Genomic DNA, 20,334 nt, shown 5'->3' on the forward strand with positions numbered 1-20,334 from the left:
TAGAAATAAAGATTATTTATATTTATAAAACTTCAAAAAATCATTCTGCTAGGCTTGAGACACAATAATTGACTTTTAATTATAATGAGAGATCAGCGAAGGGGACAGGATAAAAGGAATTTTTTCCTTTGGTAACTGATTTTTTTTTCTTTAATACAGTGTAGGTAGATGTTAGGTGATAAAACAGTTGAAGCTAAAGGGAATGCAAATTAAGGAGTCTTACTTTATCCAAGTTGCAAGCAATATGTAACCCAGCACACTGGAGATTTTGTTACTAGATGGCTAATTCGTTCATTTACTTAAGGAACATTTGTTTGGAGGAGTACAAGGTGGGAGAACTCAAGTTTAGTGGATAAAAGTGACAAACTAACCATTATTAAAAACAAAAACAAAAACAAAAACAATTGAATCCCAGTTTGAATGAGCCTTTTAATTTTTTCCCCCAAATCTCATGCATTCAGGAAAGGTGCAAGTTTGTTAAGCAAGGTGTCTGTAAACAATAAAATATTTCTCTCTCACTCACTCACATTCACATTTTACAAACACACTTTTAGATCTCTACATCCTATAAACTTGTATTCAAATAACTCACACTTCAAACAGTGATATCTCTCTATCTCTCTCTCTCTCTCTCTCTCTCTCTCTCTCACACACACACACACACACACACACACACACACACACGTCCTTTTAAAGAATCATTTTAGATTAAGAAGGGATGTCGGAGAACAAGTCTTCAATGATTTCATTTTTACAGATGGGGAAAATGAAGTCCAGATACATTGGCATTTGTCCAGAGAGACCGCTTAGACGCTAATACTCAGAATTCTATATAGAATTGGAATTATTTGTATTTAGTTTTATAGTTTGTTCAATTTCTCCACAGAAAACCACGCTTGCATCCACAAATTCTTCTTTCTCAAATCAGGAACTCTTGAGTTGGATCAGCTGTCCATCTCCTTCGGTACAAAAGAATAGAAGAAAAAGGTGGGAAACTGCTGAAGCCACTTTGAATTTTCAAAGAGTGTACCTCTTACAATTAAAGTCAAAATATCAAAACAAATAAAAAACCAAAGTAATAAGCTTTTATCAAAATTTTTCAAATATTTCCAAAAGTGTAAGGAAGAAAATAATTTCTTTCTCTTAAAATGAATTTTATGAATTTTCTTTCTCTTAAAAATGAAACCTCAGCTGATGCAGATGGCAAGACCTGGGGATTATTTAGGGAATTTGGTCAATCTATGGACTAATAGTCACACTTATAAAGATGCAGATCTGTATATTTTGGCTTGTTAATGACATTGTTGGACATCCAGATTTTTGAGTTTGTATTCAAATGAAAATGTCTATTGCTTGTCATCATCATACATACATTAAAGAAAATTTAAACATTTTAGAATTTGAAGAGACTTGGAGAGAACATCTGATAGTAAAAAGAAAACAGCTTTTGCAGTCAGTGTTCTCTCTCTTCTATTACGTAGCTTTGAAGGCTTGGACAGCCACTTTCATTACCCTGGCCTTCCCCTAATAGTGGGGATAATAATGCTAGTTTGTGTTTAGGATTATTGACAAGTCGTAAAATATCCTGCACAAAACAGATGCTTATAAATTGGAGCTATTTTTATTTACCCCAGTTATAAATTCCCCTTGGACCATATGTTTGAAGAATGGATAGCAGCAAGGGAATGAAAGGGAACTCAAGTTTATTTCTAAGTAATTAAGTGCCAGGCATGTAACAAATACAAGTTAAAGACCATCAACAGTTGCTTTCATTGACCCATTCATCATGTGCCAGCAATTTACTAGATGTTTTAATATATTATCTTATTTAGTCTTCCCCAATTCCTTGGTAAAGCAGGAATTATCATCTCAATTGAACCAAAAAGGAATCAAAGACTCAAAGAGGTTAGGTAAAGTTGTCAAGACCATACAGCTAGCAATCAGTAGAGCCAGGACAAGTAAGAAGAACAGAAAAAATGATTAGAGGCTTCCCTAAAGCTTAGCTATAAATAAGGGCAGGAAACAACTGGAAGAGAAGAGCAAAAGAAATGTCTTCCCATCATAAACTCCTTAAGAACTAGAGACAGGCGTCAGTAGCTGATATAAACCCAGAATCTGGGACAATTCCTGGAACACAGTAGATGTATAATTTTATAATTAGGTGGAAAGCAATTGGCAATGTGGCCAATAGGAATCACATTTGCTTAAAGGTAACTAAGTCTTTGTGATGACAGCAAACATGAAATGTGAAAGAGTAGTAAGAATGTTCATTAAGGACAACAGTCACAGATTAAGATTTTCTCTATAAATCTATTGTCTGATAATAACTACTGTGTTCCTAGAGTTTTCCCCCATCATATTATTTCAAAAAGATTACAATTATTGTGAGTGACATCACCTTAAAATGAAATTTACAGGTAAATGGATGGAGTTAGAGAGTATCATGCTAAGCAAACTAAGCCAATCCCCAAAAGCCAAAGGCTGAATGTTCTCTCTGATAAGTGGATGCTGATCCATAACTGGGGGCGGGGCATGGGGAAAATGGAGGAACTTTGATGGGCAAAGGGGACGTTTATGGGGGGGGAGCATGGGGACAAAAAAGAAGGTGGAATGAGATGGACATCATTATCCTAGGTACACATAAGACTGCCCATAGGTGTGATGCTACATCGTGTATAACCAACGAGAGAAATGAAAAGTTGTGCTGCAATTGTGTACAATGAATCAAATGCATTCTGCTGTCATATATACTTAATTAAAATAACTTAATTAATTTTTAAAAAGGCATGAGAAATAGGTTATAAATTTATCTATATTTTATCAAGCTAGTTGTATAGATATAGTAACTGAACATCAAACCCTTATTATATATCCGGATAATTGAACAGAAAGAAATATCTGTTAATTTGCTGGATACTTCATTGAATATGATTCAGTAATCAACTAATTGATCATGTTTTGCCTCATTTGATATACATTTGAAAACTAGATCAGTAACTTCTTGGCCTTTGTATTATTCAAAAAGCACCATTTAGGGACTAGGGTTGTGACTCAGTGGTACAGTGCTCACCTAGCATGCCTGAGGCACTGGGTTCCATTCTCAGCATCACATAAATAAAATAAAAGATATTGTGTTGGGGCTGGGGATGTGGCTCAAGTGGTAGCGCGCTCGCCTGGCATGCGTGCGGCCCAGGTTCGATCCTCAGCACCATATACAAATGAAGATGTAGTGCCCGCCAAAAACTAAAAAATAAATATTGAAAAATTCTCTCTCTTAAAAAAAAAAAAAAAAAGGTATTGTGTCCACCTAAAAAAGCACAATTTATAGAAAACATCAACCCCCAAATTCCCCCTAAACCAACAATGAATGTTCATAAAACAACCAAAATATAATAAAATTAATCTACATGCTCCCCCTCTGTCCAAAAAATGTGAAGGACAATGATCGCGCATGCATGCTTGCACGCACGCGCACACACACACACACTCAACCCCTTGGGATGGCTTAAAATCCATTTTACTGTATTTTCTATGTTGAAAAGAATCTATATGAAAGAAAATTCTCTGTGAAAATTTTGTATTTAAAATTGAGCCAATTTGGGCCAGGGTTGTGGCTCTGTGGAGGAGCGCTTCCAGGCATGCGTGAAGCACTGGGTTTGATCCCAGCACCACATAAAAATAAACAAAATAAAGGTATTGTGTCCATCTACAACTAAAAAAAATTTTTAAAAAATTGAGCCAATTTTATCCAAGTAATACCTATAATTTAAAGTCAATTCATAATTTGTTAAGTTAGATAGGTGTAAATTCATTTATACAAGTGAACCTCAGTAATTTAACAGCTTGTTCTTTTGCGGGGGATAGATTATTATGAAAATAAAGAGAAACTTGGTCTACCAGAATTTTGCAAACAAATAACATTTGGCCAAAACGAAATTCCCCCACAACAACAACCTACATATAGTCACATCCAGTGACTACATCGCATTTATGCTTCCTAAGCAATGAAGTTTATTCTGATAATTTGTCTACTAAGAATTGTATCAGCAAAGTGCCTATTAATTTTCTATATTCTCTTTGGCAAAAAAATATGACACATAGTAATATAAATAAAAAATATAATCCTGGGATGCACTTGTAATCATTGCAGAGAACTGCTCCAAACTCTCTTAGGCTGTGGCATCAGCTCTCAGAAGAACATACAAACACTGCCACATGCTGTTCATCTGTGTGTCCTGCAGGCTGGGAGGAGCCGTCCCCCCCCCCCCCCTCCCGCGCTCAGAAGGCCAAAGTACTAAGTACAGTCAATTTTATGAAGGTGTTAACTCCTCAAGAGCATCAATAGGTCTTGAAAAAGTAAAGTATAACAATCTTAAGAATCTAATAGTAATGTCTAATTAACATTCTATGAAGTACACAACTGCAGTTATGACAAAACAGTTTCTATGAGCACACTATTTCCTATTAAAGGAACAAAGGGCTTAATAGAAAGATTTTATATATAACCTACTGAATTTACTAATGTATTTAAAATTTTCATTTTACAAATTTCCTAACTTTCTCTCTTTATCAGTGTTAAATCTATATGATGTTACATCATAACCCAGTTCCCTAAATGTATGAATTGGTGTGTATCTTTATATACTTGACAGAATATATATCTATATCTATATCTATATCTATCTATCTATCTATCTATCTATATATATATATATATATATACCTCTTCTAAAAACAGTGTAATATCTACATGCCTATAATATACTCAGAGGTAGAAATCATGTTTTATTCAATTTTGTCCTTCCTGTCACTGGTAAGAAATGCCAAGAAAATGCTTGCTGAAAGAATAAATGGATACATGAATAATTAAGCATTGTTCAGAACTTTAGAAATGTCTAAAGAATGAATACCACATCCTCAAAGAAGCTAGCATTTACTTCTAGTTTCATTTTTATAAAAATTACATATATATTTATGTATAAGAACATTCAAAACTAATTATCAGTTCTTTATCTCATCATGAACATCACCACCAATCAAAATAAAGGCACTTAGGCTGCTGTTGACTTTAATTATGACCAGAAAAGCTGAACTAGAATGCACTATTCTATGTTTTTATCTGAAGCCCTTAATTTTAACATCTAGTACAAAGCACTTCAATTAAAAACATACAAGTAGTAAACTGAAAAACATTTACATTCAGGCAACAAAAACAGTTTTAATTCACTTCTTGATTCATTCATTCATTCATTCATTCAAATATTTAAAACCTATAATATGGTTAGAAAAGATCAAGCCTAGAGAGAAAAGAATATTTACTTGTTTCATTTTAAATTTGTGATCACTAACTTCAAGTGGGTTTTAGTGCTACCTAACTCTCCTAATATATTTTACTCAATTCACACTACTAGATAATACCTCTTCTCTCTCTACGAATCTTCAGTATCTTTAGTCTCTCCTCAGTCTCGGCTAATGATTTTGTATCTTGTTTCATTTGAAAAACAACCAGAAGAGGATTTCCACAGGTCTCATCTCCAAAGGTGTCTCCCACCTATGATCCACTTTTCCTCTTATTATCTGGCTGCCAACTAAAGCCCTATCCTCTGTCTCCTACTAAGGTCCAAATTCCTGTAACTGTCTAGTCTTGTTACTACATTATCAGTTTTCTCTTTTCTACTTGATTGTTTTCATCAGCACACAAACATAATATGTCTCATCTTAAATATACAATACAAAACAACAAAAATGTGACCCCACCTCATCCTCCAAACAGCAGTCCAATTCTTTGCCCCTTTCACAGAAAAACTAAAGAATTATCTCTACCCCACCATTCTCAATAGGACTATTAATACCAAAGGGAAAAATCTGATTCTTACAAGAAAAAAAAGTCTTACTCCTTTTATACATAAAGCATAGATTCACATTTAATATATAATAGAAGTATGTCTGTGATATTCAAATTTCATGGATGGGGAAGGATTAGAAAAACAATGCTCCTTAGGATATGCTAATTATCCTGATTTAATTATCCCACAAGAAGTGCATATATTAAAATATCACACTGTACCCCCCAAAATATATAAAACTGTTATTTGTTAATTGAAAAAAAAGTTTTTAAAGTTCCTTAGGGAAATGATAATAAATAAAAAGTGAGAACCACTTTTCTAAACTCAGTATCTCAACATCCTCGCTTCCATTTTTTTTCTCCAGTTTATTCCAAAGTGGCTTTCATTCCTAGCCCTCCACTGACTCTGTTATTGTCAATGTCACCTTTGTCCTCCATATTGCCAAATCCAATGGACAACCCTTAGATGAAACTACAGTTAGCATTTGGCATAACTGATCATTTCCTCATCCTTCAAACACTTTGTGGGTCCACAGGACAACACATATACTAGGTTTTTTCCCTTACTCTCTGGCTTCCTCCTCTCACTCCTTTTTGCTGGTTCTTTTTATTTTCTAGTCTATAAACTTTACAATTTCCCTGGGCTCAATCTTGGATCTCATCCTATCCCATGATATTAAATATATCTCTCCATGAATGATTTTCAAATAAATATTTGCAGGCCAGACACTGTTTCTGAAATCTCCTGTATTCAACTGTCTAAGCATCTCTATCTGAATACCTTTTAGATATCTCAAATCCAACCCAAGTCCAAATCCCTCCTCTTGAGTCCCAGTGCACTACCTGCCTCATAAATTTTCTTCTCATTCAGTCTTTTCCCTTTGATAAAAGACAATTCTGTTTTTCCAATTGCTCAGCCCCCAAACAGTGGTGTCATTCTTGGTTCTTCTTTATGTAATATCCCCCATATAAACCCGTCAGCAAATCCTGGAAGCTCTACCTTAGAAATCAACTGTCTCTAGCAATTTGAACCTTTGAAAATGGATGCAAAATGAGGAGTCCTAATGCATTCAGATTGTAACCACTTCTCAACATACCACAAGTACTGCTGTAGTTAACACCTTCATTTCTGCCCTCTAGTTTTGTAGTATTAGTCTATCTGGTCAGCCTACCCTCTTATATTCTAATTACTGTATAATAGGTAGATAAATCTCCTCAATTCCAAGTCAAATCATCCCTTGGCAAAGTAAAATGCAATGTCTTTACCAAAGTCCACAAAGCCTTCTGTGATTGGGCCTCCTGCTGCCTCTCTGCCCTCATCTCCTGCCAATACCCCTACCTGCAGGGCAGCCCCACCTACCTCCTAGTGAAACTACTCATCCCTTGGAGTTTCTCTACCTACAGCTCCTTCTGTTCGGATATCCCTTCAGAGATTCTCCAGGCTTACACTTTCACCACCTTCAGGCATCTGCTGCTTAAAGGTCACCTTGTCTCAGAGCTGTTCATACAATGTACAAGTGCAATCCTTGTCAGTTTTCACTTCCCTTACCTTGCTCCATTCCTCTGCCACAGCACTTACTACCATGTCATAGAGATATTGACTTATTTCTCCTTCCTTCACTGAAATAAAATATTAGAAAATATTATTTTGTCCATTACCATCATCCTACATAAATATTTACTTACATCTTCTCTTTTTAGTAGAAGTTCCTTGGAGTTTTTATTGTTTGCTTCCCTGCTGTTACCCCTGGTATCTAGAATAATGTCTAACACATGGTAGATGTTCATGTGTTAGAACATTATTTTTATGAAGACAAAAATGAATTCAATATCTGAGTAAATAATAGCAACTACCATTTAAAAAAAATAAAACTGGATTTTAATTTCTCTCCCTGGAGTAAAATCTCATATTCTCATGTTTGGCAAGTAAAATTAAGAGATGCAAAAAATGTCTAGTAACTCACAGGAATTAAATGCAAACTTTACTTTAAATGCAGTGATTTCCTTTGGCTATTTTATATAACAAATTTTAGAAGAGGCCAATATTTAAATAGTAAATACAAGTAGTAAACTGAAAAACATTTACAGAGACTTCTACAACAGTAAAAACTATATGTTCTGTGCTGGTTACTCAAATACTTTTACATTTTCTCTTTTGTTCTTTTCTAGAAGCAAACATTCAAGGCAGAATGAGAAAATTTTAGAATATGGCCAGAAGGCTTCAGAAAAAAGGTAGATGGTCAGAATAACTAGTCAGCATATAGCCCTAATAACCAGACACAACAGAATACAAAGCTTCTTAAATAGAATGCAGTTGTGAGAAACAAAAACAAATCTGGACAAAAGCTTATCCCATGAAACATGCTGGTATTCCTCCCATTCTTTTCTTCATTCTATCCCTTCCTCTCCTTTAATCCTACATTTAGAATTTCCCACTTTAAAGTTAGTAGTTGATTCTGGTAATAATTCCTTATTTTTGGGTTTGGCATATTTTATTTCAATTACCAGAGATTTATTCCAGAAAGCTAAAAGCTTAGTTCTCAAATTTCCTCTCTCTTTAATGTCCTTACCAGATCTGATAGGAAAAAGTTTAATTCAATTCAGTTGATGACTCAGTTGGTGCTAATGACGCAATTCAATAAATTATAGCTCTCTGCTCTTTCATCTCACCCCATCTCTAGTATTGACATTTCTTTTTAAAGCCTTTCTGTTATTGAAGAACTCTAAGTGAAAAATAGAGTTCTAAGTTCTAAAGGAAATACAGTCCATAGGGCAGCATTAAGAAGGGAACTGTCCTTCTGTAAGGGAGCATCCTGGTGGCCTACTTTAAAATATCATGCATCTCCTGAGAGCATGTACATAAGAGCAAGAATGTGAACCTATTTGTATCACTGATGCACTCATATCAACAATGGGAAGTTCAAACACATTAGTGCTATATAAAAAGGTAAAAATACACTAATCCAATTATAAAGACTGGAGGTTTGGATTCCACTACTGGCTCTGCCTCTCAACAGTTATGTGACTTTAGGCAAGTAAACCTAATTTTTCTGAGATTCACTTTCCTTTTCTATAGAATGAGGAAAATAATATTTTTTACAAGGTGGTTATGAAAAATAAATGATATAATATAAATAAATTATTAATAAGCATTCATAAAATGATGTTTGATGTTGAAAATATCATCATCTCCCAGTTATCCTCATCTTTTTTCCCAACAAAACTAATTCGTTCTCCAGAGGGATCCTTAAGTAGGGAGACTCCCTCTGTCCTGCTAGGCCCAGGGGTTGGTGTTGTGGAGGGTAGAAGACAGGCAACGATAAACTTGGGCTGCCTCTCGGGCATTTAGAGAAATGAAAATTAAGTAGGACCAACCAGAATAAGTAGGACAATTTATTAAGATCAAGACTTAATAAATGATGGCAACAAAGGTTTTTCTAAAATTGAGATCTTAGTACATAAGTTTGCAGGCAGCAACTCAAGTTGAAAGAACTTTAGAAATAGAATTATTCCCTCTCCTATGGAGACAGTCTCCTGAAAAAAGGAGTGAACCATTTTACTCAGTGCATGAAGAACTTTTTTTCCCTATGTTTTGAATCAAGATCTTTTTAGCAAAATGACAAAGAAAAAGCAAATATTTAAACTTATTTAGTAAAAATATTTCGTACTCATCTTCCATCAAGGACAAGTTGTAGAAAAGCAATTGAAATATTTTATCACTGTATTTTACAATCCATAATAAGTTCAGAGATCATGCATTTTGTAGGACAGCTTGCTGCTATCTTGTGTGTCAGTTACGAGAGAGAGTTCTTGTTAAGGTTAAAAGTCTTTTGAGCAACATCTCCCCAAGTTTGACAAATGTTTTCTTTCTTTCAATACAATTAGGTAGTTATCATTAAATATATCCAGCCAGGTTTAAAAGATAAATTCAGTATGTCTGATGAACTAAGACCCCTGTTGTTTGTTCCAGGCTCACCACAGTCTGCCTCAAATCTATATCTAGTTTTATCTCCTAAAACTTCTCACGACAACACCTTGTCTGGCCAAGCCAATCTATTTTCAGTCCCTAATATTTTAAAACAGACATTTCTACTTCCAAGGTTTTGCTAAGATTTCTTTCCTCTGAATGTTTTTCAAAATGCAATGTCAGAGTATATTTTGTTAATTCATTCATTAACAACAGACCGAAGGCGTGCTGTATGTGAGGCACCATAAGGGAGTCCTGGGAAACAAGAATGGGTGAGTCAGAGCGAGTTCCTATCTTCAAGTACTTCATATTCCATCAGGAGAGAAACACATTATACAACTGATTAAACCACTGCTTAATCACAATTATGATGTGTTAAAAACAAACATGAGGCACAGAAAATTAGGATAACATGTAATGGGAGAAACAGCATGGTCTTGGGGGTATGGAAAACACTGCAGAAGTGATTTTGAACTGAGTATGGACCTAAAGTGGGACAGACAAGGTCAATAAGTAAACTTCCTTGACAGGGAAGTTTATTTATTAAGTTATGATATATTAATAAAGATATGATGAGGAAATTATTCTCTTCCAGAAATTAAAACTTTTTCCAACACTACTCCTCCCTGTTACCCTTGCTCTCTGTACAGCTGGGGGGTGGGATGGGAAATGCAATAATAATCCCATCCCACACTTGAAGGTTAAGAAGCCACTAAGAAAAGGTGCTAGTCAACTGCCCTCAAGGGATTCTGAGAAATGACCAGTCAGAATTGGTCTTATTACTCTTAGCCTTACTGCCCAATGGATATAGGAAGAATATCCAAAGGAATATGAAACTACACTGAAGCTAAGACCACCTTAAGGAGAGACTGAAGGGCATGCACATGAAAACAAATCTGATCCACTCTGCCACAAGCCCCCGGCACTGCAGACATATCTAGGTGGAACTGGGGGTAGAGAGAATGAGTTCTAAATTCAGAATAAATATTAAATATAACATAAGTGAATATTTAAAAACCAAAGTGAGACTTTAAGAACCAAAAATGACTAAAAAGTTGTTTCGATGACTAATATGTTATTAAGTGATTTTCTCTAGAAAGCCATGGAGTTCAACATAGGGATGTTTGAGAAATAAATAAAGTTGTCCCAGGTCTATACCTTATATATATACGATTCCTAAAAATGAATTACAGCCACAAAGTGACTATAAAGGAAACAATGAAGGTATGACTTTGGAATAAATAAATGGAATAGACATACAGAAAACAGATACAAGTCTACACGGAAATTTACACAAGGTAGATAAAGAACTTCAATCTAGTGGGAAAAAGAATGTTATTAAATAAATAGTGGTGATTAATGGGTATTACTCTAGGGAAAAGACAAAGTTAGGAACCTATCTCATTACATAAACATGTATTCCAGGAGGAGTAAAGATTTAAATGTATAGCATAGAAACTAAAATTATTATAATATAATTAAGAATATTTATATGATATTAGAGTGAGAGAGTTCTTAACAAGATTGGAAACCTAGGGCTGGGGTTGTGGCTCAAGTGCTAGTGTGCTCGCCTAGCATGCATGAGGCACTGGGTTCGATTCTCAGCACCACAAAATGTAAAATAAAGATATTGTGTCCACCTAAAACTAAAAAATAAATGATTTAAAAAAAGACTGGAAACCTACCAACTATAAAAGAGACATGTGACCAAATAAAAATCCAAAGAAATTATTGTAGCAAATAACATAATTAACAAAAACAAAAGAGAAGCCAGGCACCATGGAGCATGCCTGTAATCCCAGTAGCTCAGGAGGCTGAGGCAGGAGGATTGCGAGTTCAAAGCCAGCCTCAGCAAAAGTGAGGTGCTAAAAAACTCAGTGAGACCCTGTCTCTAAATAAAATACAAAAAAAGGGCTGAGGTGTGGCTCAGTGATCAAATGCCGCTGAATTCAATCCCTGGTACTGCCTCTGGCCAAAAAAAAAAGACAAGACAAATGATAGTCTGGGGAATATCTGTAACATCATATGTGAAATACTTCCTCAAATACTTCCTGAAATACTTCCCACTAGAAAAGAAAGCAAAGGAGCTAACTGGAGAATTCACAAGAGGAAATCTAAATGACCCATAGATATATGAAAAAAGAGTTTCACTTTACATCTCCAAAATCAGAGTGGATGGGAAGCTATGAGCCCCAAATTTCCTACAAGTTCTAAAACTCTATGATCCATCTGGGGTTCACTCTTTTAGCCTCACCATGAATAAGGTACCAAACAGGGATCAAAAGACTCTAAAACTCTCTGACCCTAGGAACCTATCATGAAGTTGTGAAATAAGACAGCCATCCTACAGGAAAGGATTCAACAACCACTAGTAGTTTGTGGGTCTGTGTGTGATACGGTGCTTGATGCTGGGTGGGGCTAGAGAGTTATATAGAACATTTTCCCTCATGGATTTTATGATTTACTGGGGAGACACTAACTTAAAAATAAGAATTACAGTAAAATGTGGTGAATAATATGAACAAACAGAATATCCCAAACAGGCCAAAGGGTATGGGGTAGATTAGGGTAGGGGTATCCTGTAGGGTTTTGTCAAAGATATAAATTCCTGAAACCTATATAAATCTTAGGAGTAAAAATCTTCATGAAAGTGCCCTTACATTTTTATTTTATTTTATTTATTTTTAGCTGTTGCTTTCATCAAGAATGAGCAGGACACTAAGCGAGCAATCGGTAATGGGAGAATCTAATATACAGTACGTACTGGACAGCCATGAACAGCAGCAGCTAGGACTACAGGCTCTAGAGCCACACTACTGAGGTCACATTTCTATTGTGACTTCAAGAAAGGAGATGATGATGCCTGTGTGGCTTTGAGGATTAACTAAAGATAATCTCTGTAATATTAATATGGAGAGAGTAGCAGAATTATAGAACCATTATATATTATATATATATATTTATATATAAATCGGGGTTCACTATATGGTGCATGAAATTCTCCTATTCTTCAAGTGTAAATAATGTAATAAATAATTGTTAAAAATTGCCAAAAGAAAAAAAAATAAAACTGTTCTGTTCCTTCCATTAAAAAAAAAAAATAGAGGAAGATATAACAGAAAAATCCGAGCCACACTAGTATAAAAAAAAATACTTTCATGTAAGACATTTTTTTTTTTATTCTAAAGAGTACATATGATTTGGAAAGAGAATGAGAGGAAAAACAGAAGACTCTGTACAAAAACCAAAGACTCTGAACAAAAAAGTGTGTCATATATCATCTTATTTCTGTCACTAATCAATCTTGCCCATTTGGGCAAGCTAGTTCTCATGGGGCTAAATTTCTTTCTCAGTGATATGTGGTTTTGTGGTAGTCACAGTGTTTTTTATCCTATGTTCCAATCATAGTCCTCTCTGATCTAAGGATTCTAGAGGGAATTGTAATATATAATTGATCCACTAGATGGCAATATATGGCTTTGGAAGTGAATATCTTTCAAAAGCCACTTAAAATGTTGCTTAATAATCAAACAAGAACGAATTTAAGTTTCTCAAAAAGAAAAAAACCCTGAAAGGTAGACATTAATTCCTCACCGATATCATTATTGAGATTTATGAGTTAAAGAGAGAATCTAGGGACATAACTGTATGCTTACCTAGCATGTGCAAAGGCCCTGGGTTCAATCCCAATGCTATAAGAAAAAGTTGTATGAATTAAAAAGAGAGTAGACTTTTTTCTATAGTGCTCATTATAGGGACTTAGGGAATAGGAAAACAGGGGGCTTTAGCTAAAATGCACAAAATTTAGTTATGTAAGAGGAATAAATCTTAGAGATTACATGTATAATATAGTGGTCATAGTTAATAAAACTGTATTGTATACTTAAAATTTTGCTAATAGAACTTATTGCAAAATTTAAAAATAGTAAACAAAGAGGGTGGAGCAAACTTTTGGAGGTGATGGATATGGTTATGATGTAGATTGTAGAGATGACTTCAGTGATACTTATTTCCAAACTTATCAAGTTGCATCCATTAAATATGTACGTCTTTTCATAAGTCAGTCATGTCTCAATATAGTGATTTTTTTTAAAAGGACTCATATAAGGGCTAAAACATGAGACTAGATGCTCTCTAAGGCCTCTTCTAACCCTGAGTATTCTATGTTAAAAATGAACATTATCAGCTAGAATTTCAGTATCAGTAAGAAAAACTGGCCTGATAAAACAAGAGTTAACTGAGCAAGTGTTCCTACTTGAAGAAATATATCCTTCCTACCCTACTTAATACCTCTGTTCCCTTAGTTTCTATATCTGAATCCTCTCCCTCAGCTCTTAGCACAGGAACATCAGTTTTAAGAACCCCTGCCCCCTAACATACATACACGTAAACACATACACATACATACACACACACACACACACACACAACTTTTGCAGATACTATCCTCTTTACCTCTGGATTTACAATATATACAAGGAATCCTACATTTCACACATATATTATAATTTCTATTTTGGTTGCTGGCAAGCTTCCTGCTGTCACCATCTCATTAGTACCCAGTCTTAGTAGGAAAATGATGTCTGTGGATTTAGAAGTTTCTGGCAACATATACCAGATACTCTGAGGAACAGTGTAGAAAACTTTGGGTATCCAACTCCCCACTCCCATCCTTGAAAATGGATAACAGTTGACAGCTAGGAAAGGCATTTGCATGTAAAGGACATTTCTCAATTTGCTATTTGTAGACTAAAGTCTTTTGGGGAAAGGACAAGAAGTCAGACCTCAAAACACAGTTTTTCTTTTTCTTGCTTTCTTTTCATTTTTTTTTTTTTTTTTTTTTTTTTGTGTGTGTGTACTGGGGATTGAACCCAAGAGTGCTTAACCATTAAGCCACATCCCAGCCCTTTTTACTTTTTATTTTGAGATAGGGTCTTGATAAGTTGCTTAGGGTCTTGCTAAATTGCTAAGGCTGGTCTCAAACTTGTGATCCTCCCGCCTCAGCCTCTGGAATCACTGGGATTATAGGCATGGGCCACCATACCCAGCAATAAAACCTAACACACACTCCTGCCACCACACATTTTATACTGAAAAAAAAGTTAAAAAAAGGTTAATATCTATAAAGTGAATATTGATAAGCCAATTGAAACATTCAAAGACTTATAAAGGATAAAAGTAACATAAATTTAAAAGATAAAGACAAAAGATTGGGATATTAAAGTGTTATGCTTCATGAAAAATCTGAATAGCACTGTAATTAGAAATAACATATCCAAAGAGAAGTACATAAAGTAGTCTTCATAATTGTAAAAAGCCTTCAGGTCTATGTTACTAATTACTGGCATTAATAATTATTTTTATTCAGCCTTTCTATCAATATATAACATATTTGGTTGGATCACATGAAATTGTCGATTTATCACCATTTCAACCTATAAAATCATGTTTTTTTACAGATCAATCTAGTAATTGTCACTATTTAAACACTGTTTTTAATTACCTAAATATTAACAAAGCAAAATATTGTCAAATAAAAATATCCTACTTCACAATATTTCTGAAACATACAAACCATATATACATATAAAATATATAAAGCCTATAAACACACAGTACATAATTGGAGAGTGACTTTTAGCAATACCCTACCTTAATTTGCAAATTCTAATCAGCATATTAAATCTACTGAGTAATAATTCTCTGTACTCAATAATATTCCCCAGTAGGTGATTAGAAATAAATACTAATAATTATTAGAGCCTACTGATGACACTACAAAATTTGATTATGAAATCAAATTTAATGGTAACTCATTAACTATTATCACCATATGTAACAATTTTACCAGGTTCTTTCTGTGTTCTTTCTGTGTTGGAATTAAACTGAGGTTGATCTTTTGAGGAGGTAGATGGTAAAATCAGACTTAGCTGACATTAAGAAACAGAATGTGGTGATAAGGTCATTCCACACTTACCATTTTTTCACACATTCAAGCTTTCTCTATCAAGCTTTCTTAGAGAGCAACTTTGTACAGTCCCTTGCTCTGTACCAATCCACTGAAATTTGAAACTTAAAAAGTCAATGCCCCCTACGGATACCAAGAACTGGCATCATGAGGACAAGAATCAAGAGGAGCCTCGTTCTTTGGAGACTTCCCACTTGTCATTTCTCAGGTTGATAAATTTAAAAATTGGACTCATTAAAAATGATCTACAATGGTTTAATGCTTTCTCTCTACATAAAAACAGATTCATTTTTATAAAATAGTGACATCAGACTTGATAAATAAGATATGATATTCTACTCATCTAGTCATTCTACTCATCTAGTCATCATATTCCTCCTTAAAATATACCTTTATTATTTGTAGCAAGAGAGCACTTTTTTCTTTCCTTATACAGACAGATAAATTTCTTTTGGATTTTAGTTCATTATAATTTTGGTTCTTTTAACATAATTTTAGCTCCTTTGGCATAATTTACTCCCCATCCCCATCCTCCCAACCATCCCTTCTCTGTGCCTCTTTCACAATGAAGCTAGGCTATTTGCTCAAACAGGAATAAATACTGAGAGGGCAACCTAAAGAGTAAAAATACAGGAAATGAGACAACTCAAATAAGAACTGATATATAAAAAAAAATCCTCCTTTTCTCCAGTATGCATACAAAGAAATTACTCTTTTAGGCAACAGCACTGCACATCCATCAACAATGCTGCCTTATTAAAGGCTAGGATAATAAGAAAAAAGCTCAACTTTCAACTAATTTAAAAACAATTATATGGGTTTCACTTTGGCAGGCCTAATATCACAAACTAGGCCATAAGCAGTTTTTAAGACATGAAATCAATAGAATCTATAATGCATACTTCACTAAGAGAATTAGAGCAAATTCACACTTTACTGAAGAAATCCCACTCCCTGAGTAGGTAAAAAGCAAAGCAGACTCACAGTTCACAATGTCACCTTGAAGCTGCAGAATCTGAGGAACCGGCATGGTGAGGACAACAAGATCAAACTGCTCAGGGGAGCCTGTTTCCCTGAAGACTTCCCACTTGTCATTTCTCAGGTTGATCTGGGTCACACACTGTCTAAAGTAGACTTCTGCACCTGCTCCAAAATATAAATTGTGTTCACATTCTCAGAATTTTCCATATGAATGAGGGAGAAGTGAATAGTGGTAAATTGTATCCACTCTGGTGAAAAAATATGCTCAAACTTGTCTGCTATAGTCCCCACTGTTATCATTCTTTACTTAGTTTCTTAGTGGCAATTTTTCCTTTTTGACATCCTTATAATAAGTGTCTGGATTTTAAAAACACTATTACAAGTAATAACGGCAATGACAGTAGTAGTAAAACAAAAATAGAAGGAGGAGTAGTAAGCATAGCTATCTTTCTTTTTTTTTTTATTGGTTGTTCAAAACATTACAAAGCTCATGATATATCATCTTTCATACATTTGACTCAATTGGGTTATGAACTCCCATTTTTACCCCAAATATAAGTTGCAGAATCACATTGGTTACACACTCACGTTTTTACATAATGGCATATTAGTGACTGGTGTATTCTGCTACCTTTCCTATCCCCTACTATCCCCCCACCCCTCCCCTCCCATCTTCCCTCTCTACCTCATCTGCTTTTGTTCAATTCTTTCCCTTGTTCTCCCCCTCTTTCCCCTCACAACCCCTTATATGTAATTTTGTGTAACATTGAGGGTCTCCTACCATTTCCATATGCTTTCCCCTCTCTCTCCCTTTCTCTCCCCCCACTCGTCTTTGTTTAATGTTAATCTTTTCTTCATGCTCTTCCTCCCTGTTCTGTTCTTAGTTGCTCTCTTTATATCAAAGAAGACATTTGGCAATTGTTTTTTAAGAATTGGCTAGCTTCGCTTAGCATAATCTGCTCTAATGCCATCCATTTCCCTGCAAATTATATGATTTTGTCATTTTTTAGTGCTGCGTAATACTCCATTGTGTATAGATGCCACATTTTTTTTATCCATTCATCTATTGAAGGGCATCTAGGTTGGTTCCACAGTCTAGTTATTGTGAATTGTGCCGCTATGATCATTGATGTGGCAGTATCCCTATAGTACACTCTTTTAAGATCCTCAGGGAATAGTCCGAGAAGGGCGATAGCTGGGTCAAATGGTGGATCCATTCCCAGCTTTCCCAGGAATCTCCATACTGCTTTCCAAATTGGCCTCACCAATTTGCAGTCCCACCAGCAGTGTACAAGTGTACCCTTTTCCCCACATCCTCACTAACACTTATTATTGTTTGACTTCATAATGGCTGCCAATCTTACTGGAGTGAGATGGTATCTTAGGGTGGTTTTGATTTGCATTTCTCTGACTGCTAGAGATGGTGAGCATTTTTTCATGTACTTATTGATTGATTGTATGTCCTCCTCTGTGAAGTGTCTGTTCAGGTCCTTGGCCCATTTGTTGATTGGGTTATTTGTTATCTTATTGTTTAATTTTTTGAGTTCTTTGTATATTCTGGATATTAGGGCTCTATCTGAAGTGTGAGGAGTAAAGATTTGTTCCCAGGATGTAGGCTCTCTATTTACCTCTCTTATTGTTTCTCTTGCTGAGAAAAAACTTTTTAGTTTAAGTAAGTCCCATTTGTTTATTCTTGTTATTAACTCTTGGGCTATGGGCGTCCTATTAAGGAATTTGGATCCCTACCCCACAGTATATAGGTCGTAGCCAACTTTTTCTTCTATCAGACGCAGTGTCTCTGATTTGATATCTAGCTCCTTGATCCATTTCGAGTTAACTTTTGTGCATGGCGAGAGAAAGGGATTCAGTTTCATTTTGTTGCAAATGGATTTCCAATTTTCCCAGCACCATTTGTTGAAGATGCTGTCCTTCCTTCATTGCATGCTTTTAGCCCCTTTATCAAATATAAGAAAGTTGTACTTTTGCGGATTGGTTTCTGTGTCCTCTATTCTGTACCATTGGTCGACCCGCCTGATTTGGTACCAGTACCACGCTGTTTTTGTTACTATTGCTTTGTAGTACAGTTTGAACTCTGGTATTGCTATACCTCCGGATTCACACTTCCTGCTTAGAGTTGCTTTTGCTATTCTGGGTCTTTTGTTTTTCCATATGAATTTCATGATTGCTTTATCTATTTCTACAAGAAATGCCGTTGGGATTTTGATTGGCATCACGTTAAACCTGTAGAGAACTTTGGGTAATATGCCATTTTGATGATGTTAGTTCTGCCTATCCATGAACAGGGTATATTTTTCCATCTTCTAAGATCTTCTTCTCTCTTTTTAGGTTTCTGTAGTTTTCATTGTATAAATCTTTCACCTCTTTTGTTAGGTTGATTCCCAAGTATCTTATTTTCTTTGAGGATATTGTGAATGGAGTGGTTTTCCTCATTTCCATTTCAGAAGTTTTGTCGCTGATATACAGGAATGCCTTTGATTTACACGTGTTGATTTTATATCCTGCCACATTGCTGAATACATTTATTAACTCTAGCAGTTTCTTTGTAGACCCTTTTGGGTCTGTTAAATATATTATCATGTCATCCGCAAATAGCGATAATTTAAGTTCTTCTTTTCCTATTTTTATGCCTTTAATTTCTTTTGTCTGTCTAATTGCTCGGGCTAGTATTTCAAGAACTAAATTGAATAGAAGTGGTGATAGAGGGCATCCCTGTTTTGTTCCAGATTTTAGAGGGAATGCCTTCAGTTTTTCTCCATTTAGGATGATGCTAGCCTGAGGTTTAGCATATATAGCTTTTACCATGTTGAGGTAAGTTCCTGTTATCCCTAGTTTTTCTAGTGTTTTGAACATAAAGGGATGCTGTACTTTGTCGAATGCTTTTTCTGCATCTATCAAGATGATCATATGGTTCTTGTCTTTAAGTCTATTGATGTGGTGGATTACATTTATTGATTTCCATATACTGAACCAGCCTTGCATCCCAGGGATGAATCCTACTTGATCATGATGCACAATTTTTTTGATATGCTTTTGTATTCGATTTGCCAGGATTTTATTGAGAATTTTTGCATCCAAGTTCATTAGAGATATTGGTCTATAGTTTTCTTTCTTTGAAGTGTCTTTGTCTAGTTTGGGGATCAGGGTGATGTTGGCCTCATAGAATGAATTTGGAAGAACTCCTTCTTTTTCTATTTCTTTAAATAGCTTGAAAAGAATTGATATTAATTCTTCTTTGAAGGTTTTGTAGAACTCCGTTGTATACCCATCCGGTCCAGGGCTTTTTTTGGCTGGTAGTTTTTTGATGGCTTCTTCTATTTCTTCCTTTGTTATTGGTCTGTTTAAATTGTGTGTGTCTTCCTGACTCAATCTGGGCAGATCATATGACTTAAGAAATTTATCGATATCTTCACTATCTTCTACTTTATTGGAATATAGGGTTTCAAAATACTTTCTAATTATCTTCTGTATTTCTATAGTGTCTGTTGTGATATTGCCTTTTTCATCCCGTATGTTAGTAATTTGAGTTCTCTCTCTTCTTCTCTTAATTAGCAT

At 35.0% G+C, this 20,334-nt stretch overlaps 1 protein-coding gene across 2 annotated transcripts in view; it reads right to left on the minus strand.

Moving 5' to 3' along the window:
• Rnls (renalase, FAD dependent amine oxidase) overlaps positions 1–20,334 on the minus strand; it is a 285,218-nt gene that overhangs the window by 250,052 nt on the left and 14,832 nt on the right. For both annotated transcript variants that reach the window (XM_076834097.1, XM_076834096.1), the window contains exon 4: positions 16,765–16,923. In XM_076834097.1, the coding sequence (XP_076690212.1) occupies positions 16,765–16,923 (159 nt within the window). The remainder of the gene's footprint in view (positions 1–16,764; positions 16,924–20,334) is intronic.

This window comes from Callospermophilus lateralis, chromosome 15 (assembly GCF_048772815.1).
Source record: "Callospermophilus lateralis isolate mCalLat2 chromosome 15, mCalLat2.hap1, whole genome shotgun sequence".
Taxonomy (NCBI): Eukaryota; Metazoa; Chordata; class Mammalia; order Rodentia; family Sciuridae; genus Callospermophilus; species Callospermophilus lateralis.